This window comes from Phasianus colchicus, chromosome 9, assembly GCF_987193195.1.
Source record: "Phasianus colchicus chromosome 9, bPhaCol1.hap1.1, whole genome shotgun sequence".
Taxonomy (NCBI): Eukaryota; Metazoa; Chordata; class Aves; order Galliformes; family Phasianidae; genus Phasianus; species Phasianus colchicus.
In genome coordinates this window covers 14,873,441-14,898,651 of record NC_143444.1, presented here as the reverse complement: position 1 = coordinate 14,898,651, position 25,211 = coordinate 14,873,441, and the positions used below count along the sequence as shown (strand labels likewise).

At 37.0% G+C, this 25,211-nt stretch overlaps 2 protein-coding genes across 10 annotated transcripts in view; one reads left to right on the top strand and one right to left on the bottom strand.

The window, feature by feature from the left end:
• Positions 1–21,861, top strand: part of PLPPR4 (phospholipid phosphatase related 4) — a 28,987-nt gene extending 7,126 nt beyond the window's left edge. The window contains exons 2-7 of the mRNA XM_090146287.1: positions 7,107–7,292; positions 8,971–9,100; positions 10,780–10,975; positions 15,221–15,278; positions 16,473–16,646; positions 18,520–21,861. Of these exons, the coding sequence (XP_090002413.1) occupies positions 7,107–7,292; positions 8,971–9,100; positions 10,780–10,975; positions 15,221–15,278; positions 16,473–16,646; positions 18,520–19,857 (2,082 nt within the window). The 3' untranslated portion in view covers positions 19,858–21,861. The remainder of the gene's footprint in view (positions 1–7,106; positions 7,293–8,970; positions 9,101–10,779; positions 10,976–15,220; positions 15,279–16,472; positions 16,647–18,519) is intronic.
• PLPPR5 (phospholipid phosphatase related 5) overlaps positions 1–25,211 on the bottom strand; it is a 202,723-nt gene that overhangs the window by 141,286 nt on the left and 36,226 nt on the right. For 7 of the 9 annotated variants that reach the window (XM_090146310.1, XM_090146304.1, XM_090146296.1 and 4 more), the window contains one exon: positions 15,599–15,779. In XM_090146310.1, coding sequence (XP_090002436.1) covers positions 15,599–15,601 — 3 coding nt within the window. In that variant the 5' untranslated portion in view covers positions 15,602–15,779. The remainder of the gene's footprint in view (positions 1–15,598; positions 15,780–25,211) is intronic. The other 2 variants (XM_090146298.1, XM_090146303.1) reach the window with 1 other exon arrangement.

The window sequence follows — 25,211 nt, the reverse complement described above, 5'->3', positions numbered from 1 at the left end:
CCCTTCCAACCCCTATGATTCTGTGATTCTGTGATTTCTGAACTCTCACTGAAGATGAATGTGTTCATGGTATTTTTCACGTGATGTAAAATTTCTAAGAGTTTGTTTCACATTTAAGTTCATATACTTAAGCTGAAATATTTTTAAAATTATTTTAGACTGAGAAATAAGCCCTTTTAGAATTACGATACATCAGTTTGACTTTTAAGTTTACAGGAGGAAAATGTAAATTTTATCACTTATGTATCAGCTTTATTTTTGCTCTTATACTTTGCTGAGAGGTTTTCCATCAGCATTTGGCAAAAGATGAAGAGATTTTAGGAGCTGCACAAGGATATCTGCTGTATTTCTAAAGCTACACTCTATTTGTAGTCACAGAACAATTCAATTAAACTCTAAAATCAATGATGGAAATAGGCATAATTTAATTTTCCAAAATGGTAATGATAATAGATTTCAATGGCACCTGGGATTCTAAACTGTGAGTCAAAATTAAATCCAATAGAGATAATCTGGGAGAAGAAAGACCAGATAATGTCTCTGCAATTTGTTTTCACTAAACATAGACAATGGTTAGGTAAAAATTCTTCAGAGAAAAGGCAGTTCCTTACATCTAGTTTCAGACTAGATGAAGTCTGCATCCAAAATCAAGTACAAGAAACAGCAGAAACTGAAGCTGAGACAAAAAAGCAAAAAACAAAACACCCTTTATACACATGGAAACCTGAGCTTCTAAAAAGCTTGAATGTCTAATATTGCAAACATGAGCATACAATAATTATTTTAGAACATAGCATAAAAAAATCTACAAATTTGACTTTTAAGTTAAACAGGTTCCCTATTCTACACTCATCCTGTGTTTTGTACCGCCTCTAAGAAGTCCTCATGACATCCCAGTTTGCAATGCAGTTAAGCTTGTGCTTGGTCTTAATCCCAGCTCAGCACAGCAATCTGACTAAGGGCAAAGGTAGAGCACTGATGAAGCTAAGAGGAGCCACACTGGGGATCCTACAAAGGAGCCAATGGGTTCTAAAAAGCAAGAGAAAATGGCAGCATTTCGCCTGATATTATTTTTCCTGCTTGTCATATTTCTGGAAGGTATTTAGACATCTTAGTCATGACGTCAGTATTCATTCCTGTCAGGATAAAAGAGAGCTGTCCTTCTGTCTCAAGAAGCTCTCAGCAAAGTACGACAGGACAACAGCCACAGAGGTTGAAAGCTGCAATCACTGCTGGCAGCTGGCTAAGAATAGACATACCTTACCTCCTCCACCTCACCACAGACCTCTCTTTGTCTCATCCATCTACTGTGCCTTGTCATTTAGACCATGAAGTCTTTGTCATGAGGACTGACACTTATAATACATTTTAATAGAATCTCCCACAATTCCACAGCCTTGCAATGAAAACACAACATAATTATTAAATAGACCATCATTCTTCCAAGTGCTTGTCTGCTATTGATTTAATGAGAAACTGGTGGCATTCATTAGTTATATCTCTGTGGCAATCCTCTGTGTGTTTACTTATTTGCTTAAATAGATTTCCTGATTACCAGAAAACAAGAGAAATACCAAAAGGCTGCTGTTGTGTTCAGGAATTCTTTGCTTGTTGTGGAAGAGTTGCAAAACAACCTAAGGATGGAAGGTTCATTGGCCACCTGAGACTAGAAGTTATTTCCAAATATATCCAAGCTTCCTACCAAGTACCCCTTAATGCATTCTGACGTGTGTGATAGCCATACTGTCTTTATTCCACTTCTGGCTAGTTGTGGCTTGGTTCTTCAGATCCTGCTCTGTTCTCTTTTCTGCCTGTCATACATAGTCAGGTAAAACAAATAAATTCCACAGCCTCTGTGCTTGCATCCTGTCTCACAAAGAATCACTTAAGTCATTCTGGTTATCACACTGCACAGAAACATCAGTATTTACCTATTAATACACAAGAGGCATCTCATTTCTCCCCAGTTTGCTTGACTGAAATATAGCCTATGCTAACCATGTTTGTAACTTATATTCAAAGTGTCTGCTGGTAGCCACCAACATAGTCTAATACAACAAGACAGGATCTGGACGATCATGAAAAGAAATAACACCTCTAATGCATTTAAGCAAGGCAAAAAAAGGTCACAAAGCTGCATCCCAGGGAGCATGTTTAGCCATCTGAGTATGTGATACTCCTCGGTTACACTCTCAAAAAAGCTCATGAATTTGAAGATATTCTCTTGAAGATATATATGGACTTTTTGCTTGGTTATGTGCTAGGAAAAGTGAAAATTAGATGTGTAACTGCAAGCATGCAGTTTTGTAGAATCTACTAATTTTCATAGAGATTTAAATAATTTTTGTATCCAATTGCATATTCTTTTAATGTAGAGAAGAAATAGGGATGGGAGAAGAGGGTAATAGTTATTTGTGCCTCTCTGTCTCAGTGGTGTTATTTAGGACGCTATTAATACCTAATTCCCACTGACTTGCTTATGACACTTGCAGAGAGAACCTGATTACAGTGAAGTATTGATCATTTGGGAATTCTCCAAGGGGAGGATTAGAAATCTCCTTCAATTAGAAATGTAGAGCTTTGTAGAGACTCTATGGAATAGTAAAGATCCTATGTTTAACTCCACAGTAAACACTTCAATGTTTCCCTCAAAATGAGAGTGTGTCCGTCAGAAGATCAGAGGCAAAACTAAATGCCCTAGATGCTGAGCTGCCCAAAGGACAACCTCATGCTATTCAGAGACAGATGTCCCAGCCCTGGAGGCATTCAAGGCCAGGCTGGATGTGGCTCTGGGCAGCCTGGTCTGGTGGTTGGTGACCCTGCCCATGGCAGGGGGGTTGAAACTGCATGATCATTATAGTCCTTTTCAACCCAGACCATTCTATGATTCACTCCAATAAGGGGATTTCCCCACTAAGACTTGGCCTTTTACTGCCTCATTTGCAAGATGTCTGCTACTATACCAGCTCTTTATTCCTGCATTATAGAGAGTACAACATATAGAAGTACAGATGTAGGATAAGGAGATGGGACGTATGTTGGTACTGGATATCTCGAAGGCTGCAAAGAACTCTGCTGGTGGTCAGATAAGGAAGTGGAAACTCTTAAAACTAATTTAACAAAGTGCAAGAAAAATGTAAACTGTGTATATCACTGGGGTGTAATATGAACGCACAGATCAAGAAGAGAAAAAGCAAGATGTGAAAAAGCATTTGCAAACATAAAAATGAACCCAAGTGTATCCTAGAGTAAAGAAGAAGAAGAAACCATCAACATCATACTGCATCTAGCAAGGCCTTTGGAATGCATTAGTATTAATGCTTAGTAAAGCCTTTTAATTGTTGAAAAATTACAAGATGAAAAGGAGAAATAGTACTTAAAAAAAGAAAAAACAACAACCAAAAACCTCCAGATCAGACTATTTTCAGCAGCAATGCTGATTACTATGCTGATTACAGTCCTGACTCCCTCACACGCTGAAGGGAATTTCGCCATTTGGGTCAAACTCTACATTTACAGATATATTTATTCATTTACAAGCTAAACAAGGATCTTACTCAATTAGTCAATCAAGAAAGTAGGAGTACATATATGGAGTATATATATGGGGAGTTTATTTTTCTACTTAGAAATAGGAAGATTCCTATTCCATTTTGTAATTAAAACAATACACATTATAACATCTTAATTATATTTGGCATTTTCAAGGTGTTGGGAGCTGAAGTCTGTAATTATGGAACTATTGCTGCCTTAAGGAGAACAGTCCATAAATATTCATACATTAAGTAGCCACTTATACTGTTCTGTAGGTTTTAGAAATGTTCCATTTTCTCTGGCCTTTTTTTAAAATGAATTTTATATTAATATTTTAAAGAAGATAGGAAGAAAAATTTCCTGTGGGATTTGACATACTGTATATAGCAAACTGACTATAGCCTATTCATTAGTATTGTAAGCAGTTATGTTAGGGATTCATAGTCCCTTAGAGTTATTTCTTTTCTTTTAGCAGAGCTATTAATTCCAGTCAGAAATAATATAGGAGTTCCTGTAGTGGAGCTGTAAGACAGTGAAATGGATTTTCACGATTCCTTAATTTTTGTAATTGACAATATGATTGCAGCTAACATACAGCAGCTTTAAAAAAAAAAAAAAAAAAAAAAAAGTTGTTGTCTGCATCTCGTATTTCAGTGATTCACAATAAAATATCACTTCAGATATCACCTACTTACGATTGTTCAGTATTACCACTTAAAACAGTTGCTTGCCTAAGAATACGATAACCAGAGCAGAGATGGACTTATGGGTAAGTTAAGGTCCTGTTGTTCAGGAGAGGCTTTCCTTTTCTTGATGTCAGAGTAAAGGAAAATTACTGAAGATGAAACTCTGAGTGCAAAGTGTCCCATGCGTCTTCCTGCCCTGCATGTCTACCATAGGAAATTAACCTGTTGGGAAGCCTAGTTGAACAGACATCAGAAGGGTACTGGACCTTTTTTCCCATTTTGTCTGTTTATCTCACTGGGATCCTGATTCTGGCCAAGCCATTTAGGTATGACTTTCAAATAGGTAATAATAAAAGACATTGCAAATACCTTAACAGTTAAATGCTGTGCAGAACTGAAATTGCTGTATGCATGAATTCAAATACTTTGCAGTCTCAGTGTGCAAGGAAGAATGAGAGAGACAGTGCAAGACCCCACACACCAAGGAAGTGTCCTTCTGTACAGGAGTCACCTTATCACAAACAATTGCACAGTCTCTGTACAGTTCCACAAAACAAAACAAAAATATTGTGAAGCATGAAGACTTTAAGGAAGTCCTCTTTTATCTCTGTACATCTGTACAATGACTAGAAACAGTCATGGTAACTAATCATGCAGGTCTGCAGTATAGTCAATAGGGACTACATCCAGCAGGAAGTGAGAAGCAAAAAGGAATTATTCATACAGCTGAAGAATTAGACATCTTCCTGTAATGAGTAGGAAGCAGAACTCAATTTAGTTACATTTTATATAATTATTCCAACATAACTGAAGTAAACATATGTCATGCTATATGACACGCATCCACATTATATATATTTCAATGTTACGTGTTTTGTGTATTTATTACATGTTACACATTGTATATATATTTTTTAATACAGTATTTCAGTGCATATATCATAGAGTCAGAGCATATCCCAAGTTCAGAGGGACCCATAAGGATCAACAAGACCAACTCTTAAGTGTACCTATATATTAAGTATACATAAGCTACTTATCGAAGCAAACTTATTAGATGCTTAGTCTTATTTTTTCAGTGTTCATAGCACTTAGCTCCATTTAGGGTGCCAATAAACATTCCCCTTCTATACAATCACAGCTTCTCTACCTAGGTAAGATTACTATGGAATCAACTTGAGCAAAGATAATGAGGCAGACAAAATTTTCTGTTTTTCACCTTCAGAAGATTCAGTTCAGAAGAACACTGTTGGTGACAGCAGAATCTGTTCATTTCAAACAGATCCTAAGGTGTACTAAAAAGTCTGTTTCAGAGAAATTTAGCAAGTATCCTTCTTCCCTAACCAAACAAAATCACATTTTACATACAAAAACCTCTACATTTAGAAAACACAAGGTTTGAAAACCTGAAAATAGCTAATTAATTCAAGAAATCGTCCCTCTGCCGTATACAGTTTACATTTTTTTTAAATTTTTTAAGTTTTTATTCACCATTTTTCCAGTACACATATTTATCCAGTTTTATCACTTCTTTTTATTTTAATATAGAATGGGGTAAATGATACCAATTTTAATCAAGCAATTAATTTTAACTGTTTGGTAAATACTGAAGACTGCAATGGTAATATAGCTTCATAATGCCTGAAATGATGTCAGGAAAGTTCATACTCCTTATAATGTGAGGTGCTTGATGTAAAAGAGAAGTATTTTTTTCTCAAGATGTATGATATGGCCTTAGCTGATTTTTATTATTCTACCTGTCTTAGCAAATCTATTCAGTGGTTTCAAGCTTCTCCTTTTCAGCAAGAGTTAATAACAAGGAAAAGTTAATGTGATAGCCAAAATAAAAATAAAAGAGGAAAGAAAGCAGACAGGCAGTTAACATTATCCCTAGGTGCCTTAATTATCACAGAGACACGAAGAGAGTCACTGAATTGCAGTGGAGGCACAGGTAGTGGCTGCAATGTTACCTTGTTGACTGAGAACTCTGGGAAATGATAAACAAAACAAAAACAAAAACAAAAAATTCTGATCATTTATTATGCATTCACTAATAGGATGCAGAGAAATCTAACATGCTACTAGTCACCCTTCCCACTGGCCATCCTAGGGAAGGGGCTGCCCTCTCTACTCATTTATCACCCAATGGCTTCAAAATGTCTTTTTGCTATTGTTTCTCTTGTAAGAATTACTGGTTGCATCTGTGTTTTCAGGACACAGTGCTAAGCTGGGGTAAATTTATCCCAGGAAAGCTAACTTCAGTCTTAATAAATTACTGTGAGTAATTGTGAAAGTTAAATTCACTAGTAGCTAGAGGATAAAAGTATTGTGAATACAGTCATAATATTCTACACAAACTGAATCTTGTCAAAAGTAATTGCTTTTTGATAGAATTACAAAATGAATGTGTCAAGGCAAAACACTCCATTATCATGTATTTTTCTTTAAATGTTACTGTGAATCTTAATAAAAATTGGTTTGGGTATAAAAACTGCCATATATATGGCAACTAAAGTACCAAAAAGGGTGAGGATGAACAGCAGAAAGCTGACACCTCACAGGGGAGATTGCGCTGCTGTACTTACTGTTAAAAACAAAATTAAATTAAAAGCCTGTCCATTAATGATTCATGGATGAAAATGCTGAATTATGTGGGCTGAAAATTGGAATGGGTATTTTAAATAGCTTGGTAGACAACAGAGTTACTTGATATCCAGTGAACAGTATATTATCTCTAGAGAATTACTTATTTATAGAAGGTAAAACAAATATAGCAAGGAACAGTGGGATGTAAATAGCAAACATTAGAGTGATTTATTGAGAATGCTGTCTCTGCAAATACAATGCTATTCTATTCCTATAATTTTTTGTTTTCTTCTTTTCTAGTTGCCTATATTGGCATCTTCTGTTGTTAGCCTGTATTTTCTTGAACTTACTGATGTCTTCAAGCCAGTTCATTCTGGATTTAATTGCTATGACAAGAGTCTGAGTATGCCATATATTGAACCTACACAAGAAGCAGTTCCTTTTTTGATGTTGCTTAGTCTGGTTTTTGCTGGACCATCAATTACGGTAAGTTTGAGGTACCACCATTAGTTACTACAGATTTTGAACAGAGTTTCAGTTGGCATAAAGAAAGTAAGTGCTCTGTCTCCAGTTAGGCTGCAGAGTAGCACTAATTACTTTAGGAATTTAAATTCAGTTTTATCCTCCTATAGCAACAGGAGATGCACAGGTCTTAGAGCAGTCCCTGTAGCACTTCCTTTACTCACGCTATCCTAACTGCAGACACTAAGTTAAAAAAAAGCATCAACAGTTGAGTGAAAATAGTTACAATCATTCATTACTGCTGTACAATATTAATGACTGTTTACAGACAGAATATCATAAGAAACTGATACAACACTTAAAAAAAATCAATTTTTTTTTTTTTTTTCAGCAGCTTTAAGTTTACTGCACTGAACGTATCACTTTTTTTAGAACTAGCTTTGCTCAGTAAGGTGTATCAGCCTTGTCTGTGAACTCAATTTCATTTTCCCAAACAGCACTGGGGCACATCTGAATTGAGAGTTAGTTGTTAAGAGCAGACAGAAGGAGACTGGTTTAATGGCTCATCCAAAGGGAGAAGATGATTTCAGCAGAACGGAAACTCTTGTCAGAATGAGCAGCTTGGTAATACATTATTAATGAGTAGCAACCACTTTTAACCAGGTCTGTACTGTAGCCCAGAAATAATACAGAAAATTACCACGTGTATTATTGCAATATGTCTTAAGGCTTGTGGGATTTGAGAAATTTTCTATACGTATGCATAAAGCACAGGAAATGTCAGTGAGAGAGCTTAGTGTGCAGGAACATGGATCATTATAATGTCAGACTCTTCTTAATTCAGATGCTTCAGCATTTAATTGTACTATATGCTCTGTGCACAGCCTACGTTACTTTTCACTTGCTGATAGACCATGTGAATTTTCCTCGTAGTGGTGAGAACTTCCCCCTCCATTTCAATATTTCAACACATCATTTTTTTCTGAATTCTAACAAACTCCACACAGATTTTCAAGCTGCAATACTTAACAAGAAAAACAATAAAACCTGAAACTGCGAAACTATAAATAGATCTGCATTTTCCAGCAAATAACACTTTGTTTTCGTTTATATTCATCTTATTTCTGTTTATAATTGCCTGTGTCTTAAGTCTCTTTTCAGAGCACAATAAGGACAGAACTTATCCTACTGCTGTGGACCTGGTTAAAATCCAAGCCAAATTAAATAATTATGGAAGAGTAGGCTACCACATAGTTAGAAGCTGCTAGCAAATACTAGGCATGAGGCCAAGACTGATGGCTAAAACCACCTTAAGAGCAATTAAGATATTGCTGTGGTTCTGGATCATGTGAAAGGCAAGAATTGCTGATTAGTACGTTTTTACTGTGGAAGAATCCAATTTTTCTGTGGAACAAGGTTCCCATTCCACTGAGAACTTTATACAGACATATTAGTAAAAGAAAAGGTCTCCTTTCAAAACTTTATGGCACTTGGATTTAATGTCAATGCCACTTTCTCGTTGCCCTCACACAGGCTAAATTGCATTACTGAATGTTTACATATTGATACACATTTTTTCAAGGAATGTATATGTCAGTGGAAAACATCAGTTGTGTCAGAGTAATTTTTCAGCCCTTTAAATTCTATTGCTGTCTTATGAGTAATTGCTACAGCTAAATTAAGAGCTTCTTTGTCATTGCAGATTATGGTAGGAGAAGGAATTCTCTACTGTTGCCTGTCCAAAAGAAGAAATGGGATTGGAACAGAGGCCAATATTAATGCAGGAGGATGCAACTTCAATTCATTTCTTAGAAGAGCTGTCAGATTTGTTGGTGGGTTTCAAATGTTACTCACAAAGAAGAGCCTTCTGTGTACATTCAGTTTCCACCATGTAGATTTCCTTTTCTGAAACAGCCTTTCAGAGCAGTTGCAGGGCTGTCACTGGCATAGATATTTTTTTTTTTGCCAGAAAATGTGAGAAGAAACTGTAAAGTGGAGCAAGAAAGCAGCCCCACACTCAGTAAAGTAGCATCTACATTCTCCATTTTCCCCTCCCTCTTCTAGTCCATTGTCAGTCCTTCTAAAATAATCGTTTGTTTTTCCTTCTCTGCTCACTTTGCACTGCCTTCCTTTTAATGGTTTCAGTGCAGTTTCCCCTGCCTGTATTCAGTCTATCAAAAGTATTCAACCCAGCTGATACAGCATTCAGCATGACAGTAACAACCTGTTAGAACCTGTCAGTAGACCTGATATTCTTTTTCTGTTACATGTTTATCTACCTCTTGAAAAAGGGCTAGAATCTGGCAACATAACAACGATAGAGAGGGACATGATGAATTGTATTTTTTGGTATTTAATAAAGCTGAGCTTGAAAGGCTGGCTCCACTCTCACAATTAAGTCCCTCTGCCAGTGAATGGCTAAAGGAAAGGTTGTCTCTGTTCCAGAAAGTTTTCGTCAGTGAGGGCAGCAAAGACAGGCTGCAGGACAGCAGACTGAAAACTTCCTAGGCGGACTACATGTTAGGTGTCTATAGGCTGGCAAGCAGGAAGACAATGCTAGGAGAGGTTATATATATATATATATAACCCAATAAAGCATATCCTTCTAAGAGCAGCAGTGAGGAGGTGAGCAGAGGGGGTTGTAGGTTGCAACAGTAAGAAGAGCTAATGATATCCCATGCCATCCACTTCTCCAGTATGGCATCCTGTTCCATCACCAAAGAAAGCTCAAGGATGCATTAATTTCATCTTTGACTCATACCCTGAATTTGCAGTTTATTTTTGGTAGAACAATTACTTCAGCATTCTTTCAGGTCTAAGATGAAAATTTGATATAAATACAAGTCGAGAATTACGGGTGGATCTTTAGGGAAACAGCAATTAGAAAATGCTCAGTTAAAAAATTGAGCTGCCTGCTTTGTGAATTTGATGTTATTAATCAGACAGGAACCTAAAATAGATCATTGACAAAGAAGAATTTTTGTAATTGTGGTGAAGACTTGGTACTCAAGAAATGTAAGATGTGTGAAGATATGCCAAAGTTATTGACAGCTGATGAGTCCCTGGTAATAAAGAGAGATCAGGTTCTCAGAGCAGTGATCTAATGGGCAGCCATGTTATTAAAATGTTCCAATGGGCAAATCCAAGCACAGAATGAGCACATATGCTCCGTTTAAATAGCTGCTTGTACTACAGGCAGCTAACATTTGTTTTCTAAATAGAAGCAGCTCCAATGTAGGTTAGTTTTGTGAAAAAAAATATTGGAGGACATCAGGTCATCAAAACTAAATATTAAGTATCCATGGGAAGGAAATAAGCATAAATAATTTTTATATTGAAGAATTCATCTGAAATAAGATTCCATAAAGGAAAAAGATACTACAGCTAAATTCTCACAAGCCCAATGACAGGAGCCACAGATCTCTGTAAAATGTTGAGTGCATTTTACACAATGATTCGTTTAATTTATAAATACAATAAACTTAACAAGCTTTATTGCTTTATTTCCTAGGTGTTCATGTGTTTGGTCTTTGTTCTACTGCTCTTGTTACTGATATTATACAGCTATCAACAGGATATCAAGCACCATATTTTCTGACCGTCTGCAAGCCTAACTATACATCCTTAAACGTATCCTGCTCAGAGAATTCATATGTTGTGGAAGATATATGCTCAGGAGCTGATGCTAATATTATCAATGCTGGAAGGTTGGTTCTGTCCTTTACTTTTTCTAGATAAAGTCTGTTTTGCTTTTTGCTTTAAATAATAAAGCAGAGGACATTAGCATTTGTAGTGATGTTTAATTTTCATTATGAAGACATTAGGCCAACTGTGGGCTTTGGAAAACTTTGTCAGATTCAGAAGCATGTTAAAAGTAGTTAATTATTTTCCTTCCTTCAAAGGAGAAATCACAAAGCACTTCATTGAATACAATAGCAGTCTTGTCTTTTCCACACCAGTTTAAGCTCTTGTTAGTCATTTATATCACATTTCTTTGCATTTTTTTGCAGTCCTTCAAATTTTTTTCTATATGGTGCTTTTTAAAAATTTCCTGCTCTCTAATAACATTACAGCAGAATTACAGAATGTTTGAAATGACAACGATTTCTGTTATTGACTGAGATGTATAATTTTCTTGTGTACCCAATTAGCAGGCATGAAAGCAGTATTCTTTTCTTCTGTCCAATCCACTCACTAAAGCTTTGCAGTATTTTCTGGTTCTCTGTGCAGGTCAAGATGCTAGCTTCTGTTTTAACTTTATGCCTTATAGCATTGCATTTTTGTCACATGGATATTATTAAAACATTTTGACTGTATCACCAAGGCATAACTTCCCTAGTTTATTTGCTTTTACAAGGGTTGTTCTGAAAGTAATGCCTCCTATTTTATTATGTTGGCCCATGACATCAAAGGCACATGTTAGCAGAGGTTGAACCTTCCCACCAATATTCCATTACATTTTGTTGCCAGGTGACAGATGGCAGCAGAGGGATAGTCTAACAAAGTGGTGGCTGACATGGAAGTGTGTATGAAGCAAAGGTGTGTCACTGAATCCTTCTATGCAGAAAAAAAAATGGCAACTACAGACATTCACTGATGCATGCTAAACATTTATGGAGACTCTTATTGGATGTGAGCACAGTGAGTGGTAGATGGTGCATTTCAGAAGTGGTAACAATGGGTTCACCTCCACTGGTACAGATTTTTCCAAGGCCAGCTTGCAGGCTCTTGTTCATTGCTGACAAAAACACATAGCTAGTGGTGGTGACTATGTAGGAGGGAAGAAAAAGTGTTTTGTAGCTGAAAATAATGTTCTATCAAACAGTGTTATTGAGTTCTTCGTATCTGTTGTAGTTTCCATGGAAATAAATAGGAAGCACTACTTTCAGAGCAACCTATGTACATTGATTTCAGTGATTGACATACTTGAGAATCATGAAATCATTCACACTTACAGCAAATTTCCTAGTCTGTCTCTATTCACTGAGGCAAACCAATTTCACTAACGTTTAAAGATTCTCAACTATTTATTTGATCGTAAATATGTTTGGTCAGCAGAGGCTCGTACACTGATTCATTTGCCATCTTTGTTATTTATGTATCTGGGTATGATTGTATCTTCATTTGGCTTAAATAATTTGGCCTTCACCTCACTCCTGTAACCATCTGCTGTTACTGTGATACTGCCATTGGATCCTGATGTTTGCAAGCAATGTCTTGCAACTACACAGTTTCCCAGTGAAACTGGTGCAGATTTACAGGTTGAATAGCAACAAAAATTTTCACAATTGCTCTCATTCATTTTGTTATCATCTCAGATAGAATGCCCTGAATTGGCTGTCTGTAGCCATTCCAAAAACTCCAATCATATTTATGTTTAAATATCACCACTCTAAAAAAAACAAACACAAGTGAAACAGTTGTAACAGATTAAGACTAAGCAGTGGGTTTTTGTGTTATTATTTCTCAGGAAGACAACCATATACTAATAAGTCAAATTTACTCCTATCATAGAGGACATATTTGATTAACTACAATACTCTGATACATCTGATCCCACCCTCAGTTTCTCCTTACTAAAATTTTATTGTCATTTTCCTTTACCAAATTCTTGTTTTCATATAACTGTGACAACTTCAGCAAAGCGAACAGCAGTTGCTACTGGTTCAATACTTCCTTCAGTCACCTAGTATGGGAGTTACAATATAACTTCTCTAGCTCAGGAGATTACTTTGACTTCAGCAATCTCAGTTTTTAAGGCACTTGTTCTTATGACACTTATAATCGCCTTCATTTTTAAATTTGTACATTCTAGAAACTTTGGCTCTAGAAATTTTTCTCTAGACTCCCCTATGAATTAATTTTCTTCAGCATCTTTTTTCTTTCATCCTTTTTCCTCTGTTAATCTTCAAAGAATCCTTTCAATCATTTCTATTCAGATCTCCAGTGAGTTCTCTACCCTCTGTTGTTTCTGATGTTCTGACTCAGTATGACTCTCTAATCGTTATTCCCCCTCCATGCATTCCTCATGCATGAGCATTCAGAGTGATATACTGTCTCATGAGCTCAGGGCATGTTTTCTTTGAGACCTTTGTTCACCTTTTCAATAAAGAGCCAAGCAAAAAGCCTACATATTTTTAGCTTGAATTATTTTCATTTTAGATGAACAGCAAATAGAAAAGACCAAAAGCAGCGTCACCATTAGAAAGTACACGGAGTGCACATACTGTGCTAGCTCTAAAAGCATGTGAATAGAAAACAGAACAAACAGAAAACTGACTGTAGCATAGTGACGTATCTTGTCAGCAAAATGCTATCAAATTTAGGTTAAGTTCTGAGTGGTATTAAACTTCACAGAATCAAACCTACAGAATAACTCCACAGAGACTGTACGTAAATGTATACTTATACTAAAACCTGCACAGAGCAAAGGAGTTGATAGATATTATATGCACCTATATTTTTTTTAAATATTTACCCTCTTGTCCTCCCCTGAACCAGGGATACAAACTGAGAAATGCTTGCTCAGGAGAAGGAAGAAAAAATAGGTCTGTCTTTATAAGTGAAAAAAGGAATCATACTGATTTTATCTTGGCCGGAGTCAAGGAGCTGCTGGAGCCATGAGCTCAAATTCAGGTCAGCAGCGTGGCATTCACACTGACCTACATTCACACATTTCATTACGAATGAATTATTTAGAACAGACAAAGCAGAATGCATAGGAAATAAATTTAGAAAGCAGAATCTGCTCTTTTGCAGAAAAACGTCTAAGGGCAAAGGACTATATTTCAATCTCTGCTATTTTAACTTAGCTGAGGTGCTGCTAGAAAAAATGGATGTAGAAAAAAAAAGGAGCCCAGCTAGGTTGTCAAAAACCACCTTGAATGATTGTTCAAGCATTTATCCCAAGCTGAGCTTTCTATTTTCAGCCTATCTCAGGTGAAAGTGGCTCCTGTGACTGCAGGATAGACATACTCTTCTTCACCAAAACAGCCAGTATGTTACACATCCATGCCATTTAAAGGGAAAAATGTACAGCTGTAAACTGATATACATCTGAAGTATTCACTTCTAGAGCTCAGAATTTTTTTAGGGCTTTCACAAGCCATGGACTAGATGTCTCCCATAGAATAGGTGTTACTGAATCCACACCCAGCTAAATTTTTGCCTCTACTATGTAAAATCTCTTCTTTACATTCTCATCTTTTTTATTTTATTTTATTTTTAGCCAATTGAAATGGGTTTAGAAGAAGAATAAGATAAGAAAAATAAGATTTTGCCTACTGTCTCACATAGTTTGGAGAAATTTTCATTTACAACCCTGTTCTGTGCTTCAGGAAAGGACTTGTTAACATCTAAAAAGTCATTCCATGTTTTTGCACTCCATTAACTCCTACTGTGTTATAAAATGTTAAAATTAAAAAAAAAAAAAAAAAAAGAAAAAGAAAAAAAAGAAAAAAAAAGAGACTGAAAACACAGCAAATAAAGATGAAGGTTAGGGACTGACTATCCAAGTTGCATTCATAGCTGACAAGTTCATACATCAAAAGATCCAAGTGAAACCAGTAGGAGTAATCGTAAGAACCAGGTTCACTCATTAAATATTTTGTATAATTAGAAACATGCATAAGAGTTATTATGGAAATCTATCTATAGAAACAAATTTAGAGAAATGTCCCTCTTAAAATCAAGCATCCAGTCTAGAGCTCATTCACACTCATAGTATACCTACCATGCTTAGCACACAAAAATAATTCCATGCTAAATATTAACATCAGTTCTTTTTCTAGATTATAGAAAAGAAATCTTGAAACTAAATATTAGTGATTGATCATATATTGCTTAGGAAGTGTCAGCTGAAATTACTGTACTATCCAGTGTATTTTTTCAAGTGAACACTAGCACAGTATATTTGACCTTAGAAGCATAATTTGAGTGTCCTTCCTTGGCAGAAAGTCATTCCCATCTCAACATGCCACCCTGGCAGCCTTTGCAGCAGTGTACATTTCGGTGAGTAATCAACTCTATTCATTTTCATTTAAATAAGACAAAAGTCAGAATGTAATTTGCTGCACATATTACAGTGATGTATTGCCTGGACATTCTGAACAGATATGAGTTTTTATCCTGTCAATTTAAAAGCAAAATGAAATTATCAGCAGCTAAAATAAAAGCAGTTCTATAAAGAATACAGAAAAGATGCGACTGCTTCACACTCTTTGTTAAGAAGCAACATTATCCATTGTAATATTAAAGTATTTAATGCCTCATGTTATTCACATATAAAATGCAATGCTTATTTATCTTATAAGGTGACGGTTTTAACTTACCATTCAAATCAGCCTTTATATGTTTTATCTTTCCTTTGCTGCTCTCTTCACTTGACTCATTGTTTTTAAACTCCAGGCATTAAGGCACAAACATTTTATGTGATCTAGTTTCATTTGACCTCCATAGAATTGCATCATTGATGAACTGGCACAACCACCCTCTGAGGCCTCAAAGATGCTACTGCAAAGCAAGGGAATAAAAACAGTAATTAGCAGGAAATATTAGGACATACTTCAGTGATTATAGCTGATTTCCCACATCTGACCACTGACATTTCTTCAATACGGGGGCCCATATATGTACGAGTGATCATTTATTTTAAATTTAAAAAGAATTTTCCATCCTTTATGCTATAAAACCAGAGAGGGGTGGGAAAAACAACAGCAACTCACTAATCAAACTAAGTAATAGAATTGCACAAGTACTGGGAACTTGCCAGTACTTTTTCAGCTTGGGAAAGAGTGAAAATTTGAAATATTTTTTACCTCCCTTTACCTCCCATCTTCACCCCCAGTTGAGAAATGGTTCTCTAAAGCATCTGGCTTCTATATTTCTGACACAGGGACTGCTTAGTCATGTTTACATTTAGGTTCTGAGCGTGAACATTATTTAGGCATAAAATCTTTATCCTAATTGACATCAATAAGCAACATTGCCTCTACTTCCAGAAATCCATTCCTTGTGATTTCAGGTCTTCCTACGGTAACTGAGTAGATTTTAACAAGGCTGCTAAACAAAATTAAACTGATTATCTTCAACATCAGTGTAACAGCAATTTAAGTGTCCAAGAAACATTTAATGTGAGAAATTCGTATATCTTCTGAGGTAAATTTCAGTTTCTCTAACTGCTTCTTCATCTCTTTCTTTTTTAAGATGTACTTCAATTCTACATTAACAGACTCCTCAAAACTTCTGAAGCCACTTTTGGTCTTTGCTTTTATCATCTGTGGAATTATATGTGGTCTGACTCGAATCACTCAATATAAGAATCATCCAGTTGATGTTTACTGTGGCTTTCTTATAGGAGGAGGAATTGCTCTCTATTTGGTAAATACAGCATAGATGTCGTTATGTTTTAGGAAATAAAACATATGTACACAGTAAGAGTATTGGTATTTTAAATGAAAATATTTTGTCATGGTAATGTACCATAATTAAGAATATAATCCAAATGTGCTGAAGATGATGGTGTTGAGGGTAATCACTTATAAGAAGAAACAGGGAAAAGCAAATATGTATTTCAATTCAAAGTGCCATGAGAACACACAAAGTGGTATATAATAGTCAAGTACTATACGCAGAAACAGCTCTAACATGATGCACTTTATTTAAGATACACATATTTTCTACTCCACACTTCAAAGCATAATACATGGAAAATAATGGATTAACCAGTACTTGCTGCCACAGTGCCTAAAAAAATGGTTTATTGCACAGCAACTCCACTGAGTGAACTACTAAACCTGCAGGAAATCAAAGACAATATTAACCCCTTGTGGTTCTTTAGAGCATTTGGGGAAGTTTTGCAAGGGAAATAGGATATCTAAGCCAGGTTACTCCTATGCACTTCATCTGTACAATACTGAAACAGATGGAGCACTTCAGAACAGTGCTGTAGGGATGCATGTAGGATAGGCCTGTTTGTATCTGACTGCAGGAAATGTTGGATGCTTCTACTTGCTGCTTGGAATACATCTCCAACATGACTGTGTCAATCCACGTTCCTGTGAGCAATAAGGAACTTCTGCTGACAATGTAATAGCAAATAAGATAGTTATAACAACCACTGGGACAGCTTTTGGCCCCCAAGGAAGTCAACAATGAATTTTAGTATAATAAGTTCATAATCTGTCCCCTTTTTTTCTGTGTAATAATCTAAGGAACACGTAGGTCGCCTACAAAGGTGACCAGGGAAAAAAAATAATAATAATTTCACAGTGGCAAGAATGACAGCAACCAGAGAAGATAATAAAAACTCCACAAGCTACTGAGTCAGATCCTATGATTCTGCTGTGAGCAGAAAGGCACTCTGTTGAGTATATAATTTCAAATTATTAAGCTGTTGCTGCCTCTCATAAATGCAGTTGTTGTTCCCATGTTTGAAATCTACAAACAAGTATGGTCTTTGTTAGGTCATGCAATACTACATGGGGAAAACAACACACATCTAAAAGGCACATTGTCTTGCAAACCCAGTGGTCAGTAAATCTGCACTTAAAACTAAACATCAATAAGAGGAAAGACAGGTGAAATATTGTGAAACTCTAAAAAAGATATACAGATCAAGTAACCTAAATGAGTCAGACATTTGAGCCTTTCATAGAACACTTTCTCAGTGGAATCTTTAAACTGACAGCATTTTACAATAAATATATTGAATAAGAAAATGCTGTATAATTAAATCTTGTAACAGATATGCATAGCTTGGATAGCATTTGATTTAAAGCTGATAAATTGTGCTATCATGTAGATATTGTATTACATGGTTATTATGCAGTGAAAAGGGCACAATCACAGCACAACTTGAGCTGGAACAAGATTCGTTAAATCAGAGCAGACAGTATTGTAGATGTTAAATAGCTTCACGCAGTAGACTACAAATATTTATTTTCATATTTTCATAACAAAATATTCTTTCTTCAGCAGTATCTGTTGTTTTATAAAATGAAGAGCACTAAAGGAGACTAAATATTTTCCTTAAATGTTTATAGCCAAGAAATATGTTGTCTTGTTATCCTACTAAGACCTCTACCTACCAGAGAATACATAGAGAATTTAGAATATAAAGATCGGAAGGAACTCTCAGTTAAAGTGATCTAATTCTATCACTCAATATTTAAGGCAGAAGAATGTAATTAAGATACCTAAAAATCTCTCTCTTTTTCATAACTACTTGTTAATGATTCTGTTCAAATATCAGGGGCTGTACGCTGTGGGGAACTTCTTGCCGAGTGAGGAGAATGTGTTTCACCCAAATTTTCACAGAGAACCTCTAAGGTCCTTGACAGACCTCAGTCAAGATGCCAATAGAATCCTGCCAGGTAAAAATGGTAGCAGCACTGATGGCATTGTCTCTCACCGTTCAGAAAGTATCCTGAATAGAAACCACAGAGATTCAGGTTCTCTGACTAACATCAAGAGAGCAAATGCTGATGTAGAAATCATAACACCACGAAGCCCAATGGGAAAGGAAAACATGGTAACTTTCAGCAACACTTTGCCAAGAGTCAACACACCATCCTTGGAAGATCCAGCAAGACGAAATGCAACAATTCATGCATCTATGGACTCTGCCCGCTCCAAACAGCTGCTTTCCCAGTGGAAGAACAAGAATGAAAGCCGTAAGCTGTCACTGCAAGTAATAGAGACTGAATCTGGCCAGTCACCACCAAGGGCTATAGAAATGAGGTCAAGCTCAGAGCCTTCCAGAGTGGGTGTAAATGGTGATCATCATGGTCCAAGTAGCCAATACCTGAAAATTCAACCTGGTAGCGTACCAGGTTGTAACAACTCTGGTCTTTCTGGTGGGCCAAGGGTCTCTATTCAGTCACGTCCTGGCTCTTCCCAGTTAGTACATATTCCTGAAGAGACTCAAGAGAACGTGAACACATCACCCAAAAGTAGTTCAGCTAGAGCTAAATGGCTGAAAGCTGCTGAGAAGAGCGTCGCATGTAGAAGCAACAGCCAGCCAAGAATCATGCAAGTAATAGCCATGTCTAAGCAGCAAGGAGTGCTTCAGGGCAGTCCAAAGAGTTCAGAGGGAAGCACAGTCACTTGTACAGGAGCCATCAGATACAAAACCTTGACAGACCATGAGCCAAGCAGCATTGTCAGAGTTGAGGCCCATCCAGAAAATAACAGACCTGTAATTCAGATGCCATCAGAAGGTGAAGGGAGTGGATCATGGAAATGGAAAGGACCCGAAAAAGTCACCCTTCGTCAGACATATGAGTTAAATGATCTCAACAGAGACTCTGAGAGTTGTGACTCCTTAAAAGACAGTTATGGGTCAGGTGACAGGAAAAGGAGCAATATAGATAACACCGAGCATCACCATCATGGTATCACTACAATAAGAGTCACACCAGTGGAAGGAAGTGAGATTGGCTCAGAGACCCTGTCCATTTCTTCTAGCAGGGACTCAACACTTCGAAGAAAAGGTAACATCATTTTAATCCCTGAACGAGGGAGCAGTCCAGAGAACACCAGAAACATCTTCTATAAAGGCACATCCCCCACACGGGCATACAAGGAATGAGAGGAGACATATCAGCTGGTCTGTACCACCACAAAGGAAACAAATCTTCACAGAGGTTCTGCTCTCTTTGTTTAGAGCTGATATTTACCTTTACGTGCCAAATGATTGACCAGCAGCACAAAAGTTGTTGAACACTGCTGATCTGCAAAGTGCATGAGCCTATGGAAATCATGTAGTGGGGGAAAAGCACAACACCAGAACCTAACTAATGTGAAATGTTTTCATACAACTTGCTTCTTCAGACTCAAAGCATTTATCTGAGGGCAATGTTGAAACAACAGTCTTGAACACAGACACTTTAATTCCTGAATGTGCCAACTTCTTTTTTTTTATTTATATTTGTGTCCAAAATTGACTGAATTTTTCATAGCAAATGCTGTATCAGTGGTATATATTCACCTTTGCAGAATTTGCACCACATCTTTAATACAGGATGGTGCTGATAACTTTACATGTTTTGAAAATTTGCATACTTATTAGACTCTACAAACACATGACATATTGATGTGCAGTTACTTTAAAAATAATATTGCTAATACTATGATGATGCTGGCTGCATTCATTTAGCGTAAGAAATATTTACAGCTTTGTTATAGTGGATCTGTCACATTCAAAGATTGCAAAGGTTTTGTGTAGTTCTTTAAGATGTCTACCGCAACAAAAAATGTGTAGGTGACGTTCCATTAGAATGGAATAACTATCTATTTTGAATAGTTTTGCTGCTACTGCTCAACTTTTATTTAAGAACAGGTGCTACTAATGAAGACGCTGCTTCTTAGTGGGCTAACTTGTAGAACTGTTTTAAATTATGTTTTTAAGGGGTCTTTTAAAGTACTACAAGTAATTAAGATCTTGCATTTTTAAACCCCCAAGCAACCCTTCCACTGTTCTGTTAGTTTTTAACTTTGTAATGTGTGACACCTACAACTGCAAAATGTGAAAGGTGAGCCATGAGTAGATAAAAACAAACCACTGGTTTCCTGATCAGCTTCAAAGGAGACAGTAAATACTGTCATAGCCCACAATTAAAAGCAGTCATTCAGCTGACTTGCTTAGCATGCCACAAGAACAAGTTTCACCCCAGTCACCGTTTAGCAAATTAGTGCTTTGCTTTAAGTAATGGAATGACTTGGTATTGCAGAATCACTACATGAGTGTTGCATTATGCCACTACTTCTGTTCACTTTCCTTGAGACACCCTCCAGAACCTTCTTAGGGACTATATTTTTTCCCTCACCACTGCCACTTAAGAATATGGAGGGTCTCTGCACCTGCGAGAACACAAATTACTTTCATAAATTAAACTTAGGATGTAATAAAAGAAAACTTGTTTGCTAAAGCCCTCCATTGCCAAAACTTGTTAAACTGACGAGCTTTGAAAGGAATACACATAGCACATCTTGGGCATACTATAAGAAAATCTTCATTCAATGTCTCTGACTTAAAGAACAAACCCAATTACCCATGGAGGAAGCCATGGGTAATGTTCATCCAGTGTAGCTCCTCGTTCTTCTGAAGAGCACAACACACACAGACCAAAAAATAACAACAAAAAAACTAATTACAACCAAATCCCAAATCTGACTCTAAGCCTAACTAATTATATAAATAGGAGGGTGATGTTTGCTAATCTGCACAGGAGAATGGATTTGTAGTTGATGTAAAGCTTTACATACCTTCCCGGTTACACAGGTGCTCTAGGCTTAGCTATCAGCCAGCCCTATCAATGCTTCGCCCACCTGCCCATCACTCAGTGCTGTGAAGAATGTTGGCCCTTAAGGAAATGACCACAATTTTCCTACTAGTAATAGACAAAGATCCCATCATGCATGTGATGATTAGGGGGAAATGTTCTGCAGGTTACACGTAAGGGGATAACAGGTTGGGTTGCAGGGTACTTTGTATGTTGAAGGCGTGCTTTAAGGCATGATAGCTGGGAAATATAATCACAGATGCCAGGGATACAAAAAAAGCAATTTTTTTTAGAAATGCATTCTCAGATTCTAGAACTTACAAATCAGGATTTTTTTGCTGTTGTTGTTGTTTTTTTGTTTTTTTTTTCTTTTTAAAATAAAGTATCTTTATTCCTTGGTATTTAATACCAAATTTTGTATGAGGTTCCTAGGAATTATGAAAACTTAGATTGCAATGAAAAAAAAAAAAACCTTTGGATTTAGTTTAGTCTGAGTACGTGATAAAGCACGTAAAATTAGCTTTAAAGGAATAGGTAAGACACAATCACTGTTGGCCTATCAAAGCAGGGAAATAATATGCAATCATTTGTTAGTTTGTGAGTGCAAGGCAAAAGAACATGAGTAGATGAGCCTGAAAATAATGGAAAATTGAAATGGAGAATAATGGCAATAAAGAAAAGATTAGAAAATATTCCCTCTGGCAATTTAGCTGTTTTGGAAACTGCAGGATTCCTGGTGGGAGTGTTTGTTCTTTATTCCTTGGTTTTAGTCAGATATATATTGGCATATGTGTTGCTTTTACTATTCTAAAATTTGCTGCACTATTTCAAGTGCAGTGTGATATTTTTCCTAAGGTTTCCTATTTCTTAACAAAAGATTTTAAAGCTCTTGTGTAATCATTGAAATTGTGTTCTTTACATAAATATTGATATATTCTTTTTTACTCAAAGTGCCAAAGGCTACTGTTTTTAATAATGGCTTATCAAATTATATTACGTTAGAGAGCAGAAATGTAATAATATATACATTAGAACTCAGACCTCTGCATGTATATTTGATAAGGAGCCTTTTGTAAAATTACTCTTTGTTTACATTCCACTGATACCTTAATTTAAAATTAAATAAATTTACAGGTGACATCTTAGTGTTCTGATTTTCTTACTTGCTAACAGGCACGAATTTCTTTGTTAGGCTATGCTTTACTGAAAAGAGAAAATACTCAGAAATATGTTTTTAAATGAAAACTCTCTATATAAAGTATTGTGTTTAATAAAATGTTATGCAATGTTTTAAAATGGAAAAGAATTTGTAAATTGCTATAAATGTATTTTGTTAAATAAGTACAGATCAATGCTACTGTGTTTATTGTGCTAACATCATGAAAATAAAAATAAAATTCTTCATTCATGTTCAGTCATCTCATCTGTGATGAAGCAGAATTCTTTTTCAATATTAGGTTTCTCATGATGTGTAGAAGGGGTCATCAGTGGGAAACCTCAAGCCACAGCACTGTAGTAAGAAATCATGGAGAACAGTACCAAAACAAGGGTCTCTCTGAAAAAACAATATACAGAAAAATAAAATGAATTGAGAACTTCATGCTGTCACGACACATTTACCAGATCATTTTGCTGTACCAACTGGACTGCTATGCTCCTAATGCCTCTGTATCACCTTTGCTAGTTAGTGTGGGGCAGAGCTGCCAGACACAATGAGGTCCCGACTGGATTGGTGAATGAAAACAGGCTGGGTGTCAAGGGCAATCCTGACAGGAAGGACTCTCCCTAGCAGAAGTTAGGATGCAGAACACAGTCATCAGAGTAACAAACACCCTACTGCTGGCAAAAGTGAAGAATTTAAGTACAGCAGTCCGCTGTCAAAAACACTATCTGATCTATAAGCCACACCTGGTATGTAAAAGAAAACACTGTCTCCAACCCTGCCTTCAAACACTCCAAAAAGGGGGCACCAGCAGGGCTGTTAAGTGCTGGGGATGCAAACTACCACTCTAGATGAGACTTGAGCAGACACTGCCAATGGCATAGTATGGACCAACAGAAGGGCCTCTGCAATACACGAAGCAAACTGACCTTGATAAGCTCTCCCATGTGTGCACAGGCCTTCATGCAGACTGTGCTTTGTATTTTCCTGTCTTTCTAGCACGGTGACCCTCAGGTGGCAGGGGGACAAGACAGCAAAGCACTGCTGAGGGGTACAGTGGCATTGCATACACACACACTGCACTTCCAGCCAGAGCATTCTAGGTTTGACCATGGTCATCACAAGCTGTGAGGTAGATCTGGGTCACTTGGCAATCTGCCAGGACTTTCATGATACTGTAAGACTGGGGGCCCTCAGGCCAAAGAATTAGGAGAGCACTTTCCCTTCAGAGGGAACAAATAAGTTCATGTACAGATGTGTGGCTGCTCCTTCTGTGGCTACTGGAAGAACACTCTACTTGTAGTCAGGGCTGGTGAAAGCTCTGGCTTTCACCATATAAGCAGCCAGTTTCATGAGGGGCAGGCAGCAGACCCTCACGGAGCAGCAAGTTATTCACCTGAGCAAAAGGATGCCTTGAATGAGGTTGTGCAAAGCATAATGTCTGGGGTCAGAGGGCAAGGTCTGTCTCAGACATGTGTCGGTATCCTGGGAAAGTTACAGCAGCTATGTCCGTGGCATGGGTCAGGAAGAGCCTGGGAAAGAGTGCAAGAGTCTGGGTAACCTCCTGATGCTGACTGGGACATTGCAAGGCCCCAGAAGTGCACACTTCCTGATCACTGAGCCTGGAATGCTTCTCTGGAGGTCCTGCAGCAAGATGAGGTTGGCTTTGACCTGGGCCTAACAGCAACGCTGGAAAGAGAGGCAGTAGGAAAGGAGGGAAAGAGGGGAAAAAATAAGCCACTGTTGATAAATGTATAAGATGCTCTGTGTTCTATATTAAGAAATATAGGTGGGAGTCAGAATAATAAAGAAAGCAAAATTAAGAAAGAGACAGTAAAATTTGATGCATGTACTGAATAGGAAAATCAAAAGATGATACAGTGTGGCAAAGTGCATAACAGGGAGCTCCTAGGTGTTTCATTTCTGCAATTTGCAATGGCACATCATTACCCTGCCTGCATTAGGTGATGTCACGGTACAGCAATTTTATAGTAATTCTGTATCAAGAACAATCAACCTCATTTTATTACACACAAAATTGAACTGAATGTCACCTTAGGGGTCCCATTTCACACATGTTGCAATCAGGCTAATGCTAGACATTACATCACTATGCAAGTTGTCATTGACTCAGATGTGTAAAGAAGCCCAGCAGGACAGAGGCTACTGCGAAGCACACACCAAAGTCTTTCTTCAGCTAAGCACCACAGCTTGAGAAGGGCACTTAAATTTTCATCATGAGGCAGATTCATCTTTTCACTATACTTACATCAGCTATGCTAGAATAGAGCAAGCCTCCACCATTATCACTCCAAATCCAGGGCGTTTTGTTTTCATTTTGTATTTATAGTAGTGATTGTATAAAGTAATAACAGTATATAGCATTTTTTTCTGGATTTTCAATTTTATTTGTAGAAAGAGTAGAATTTATCCAGCCAATTGACTTCCCGTAGTTAATGGCCATGTCTTAGCCTGCAGAGTAAAACAGACCCTTCTAGG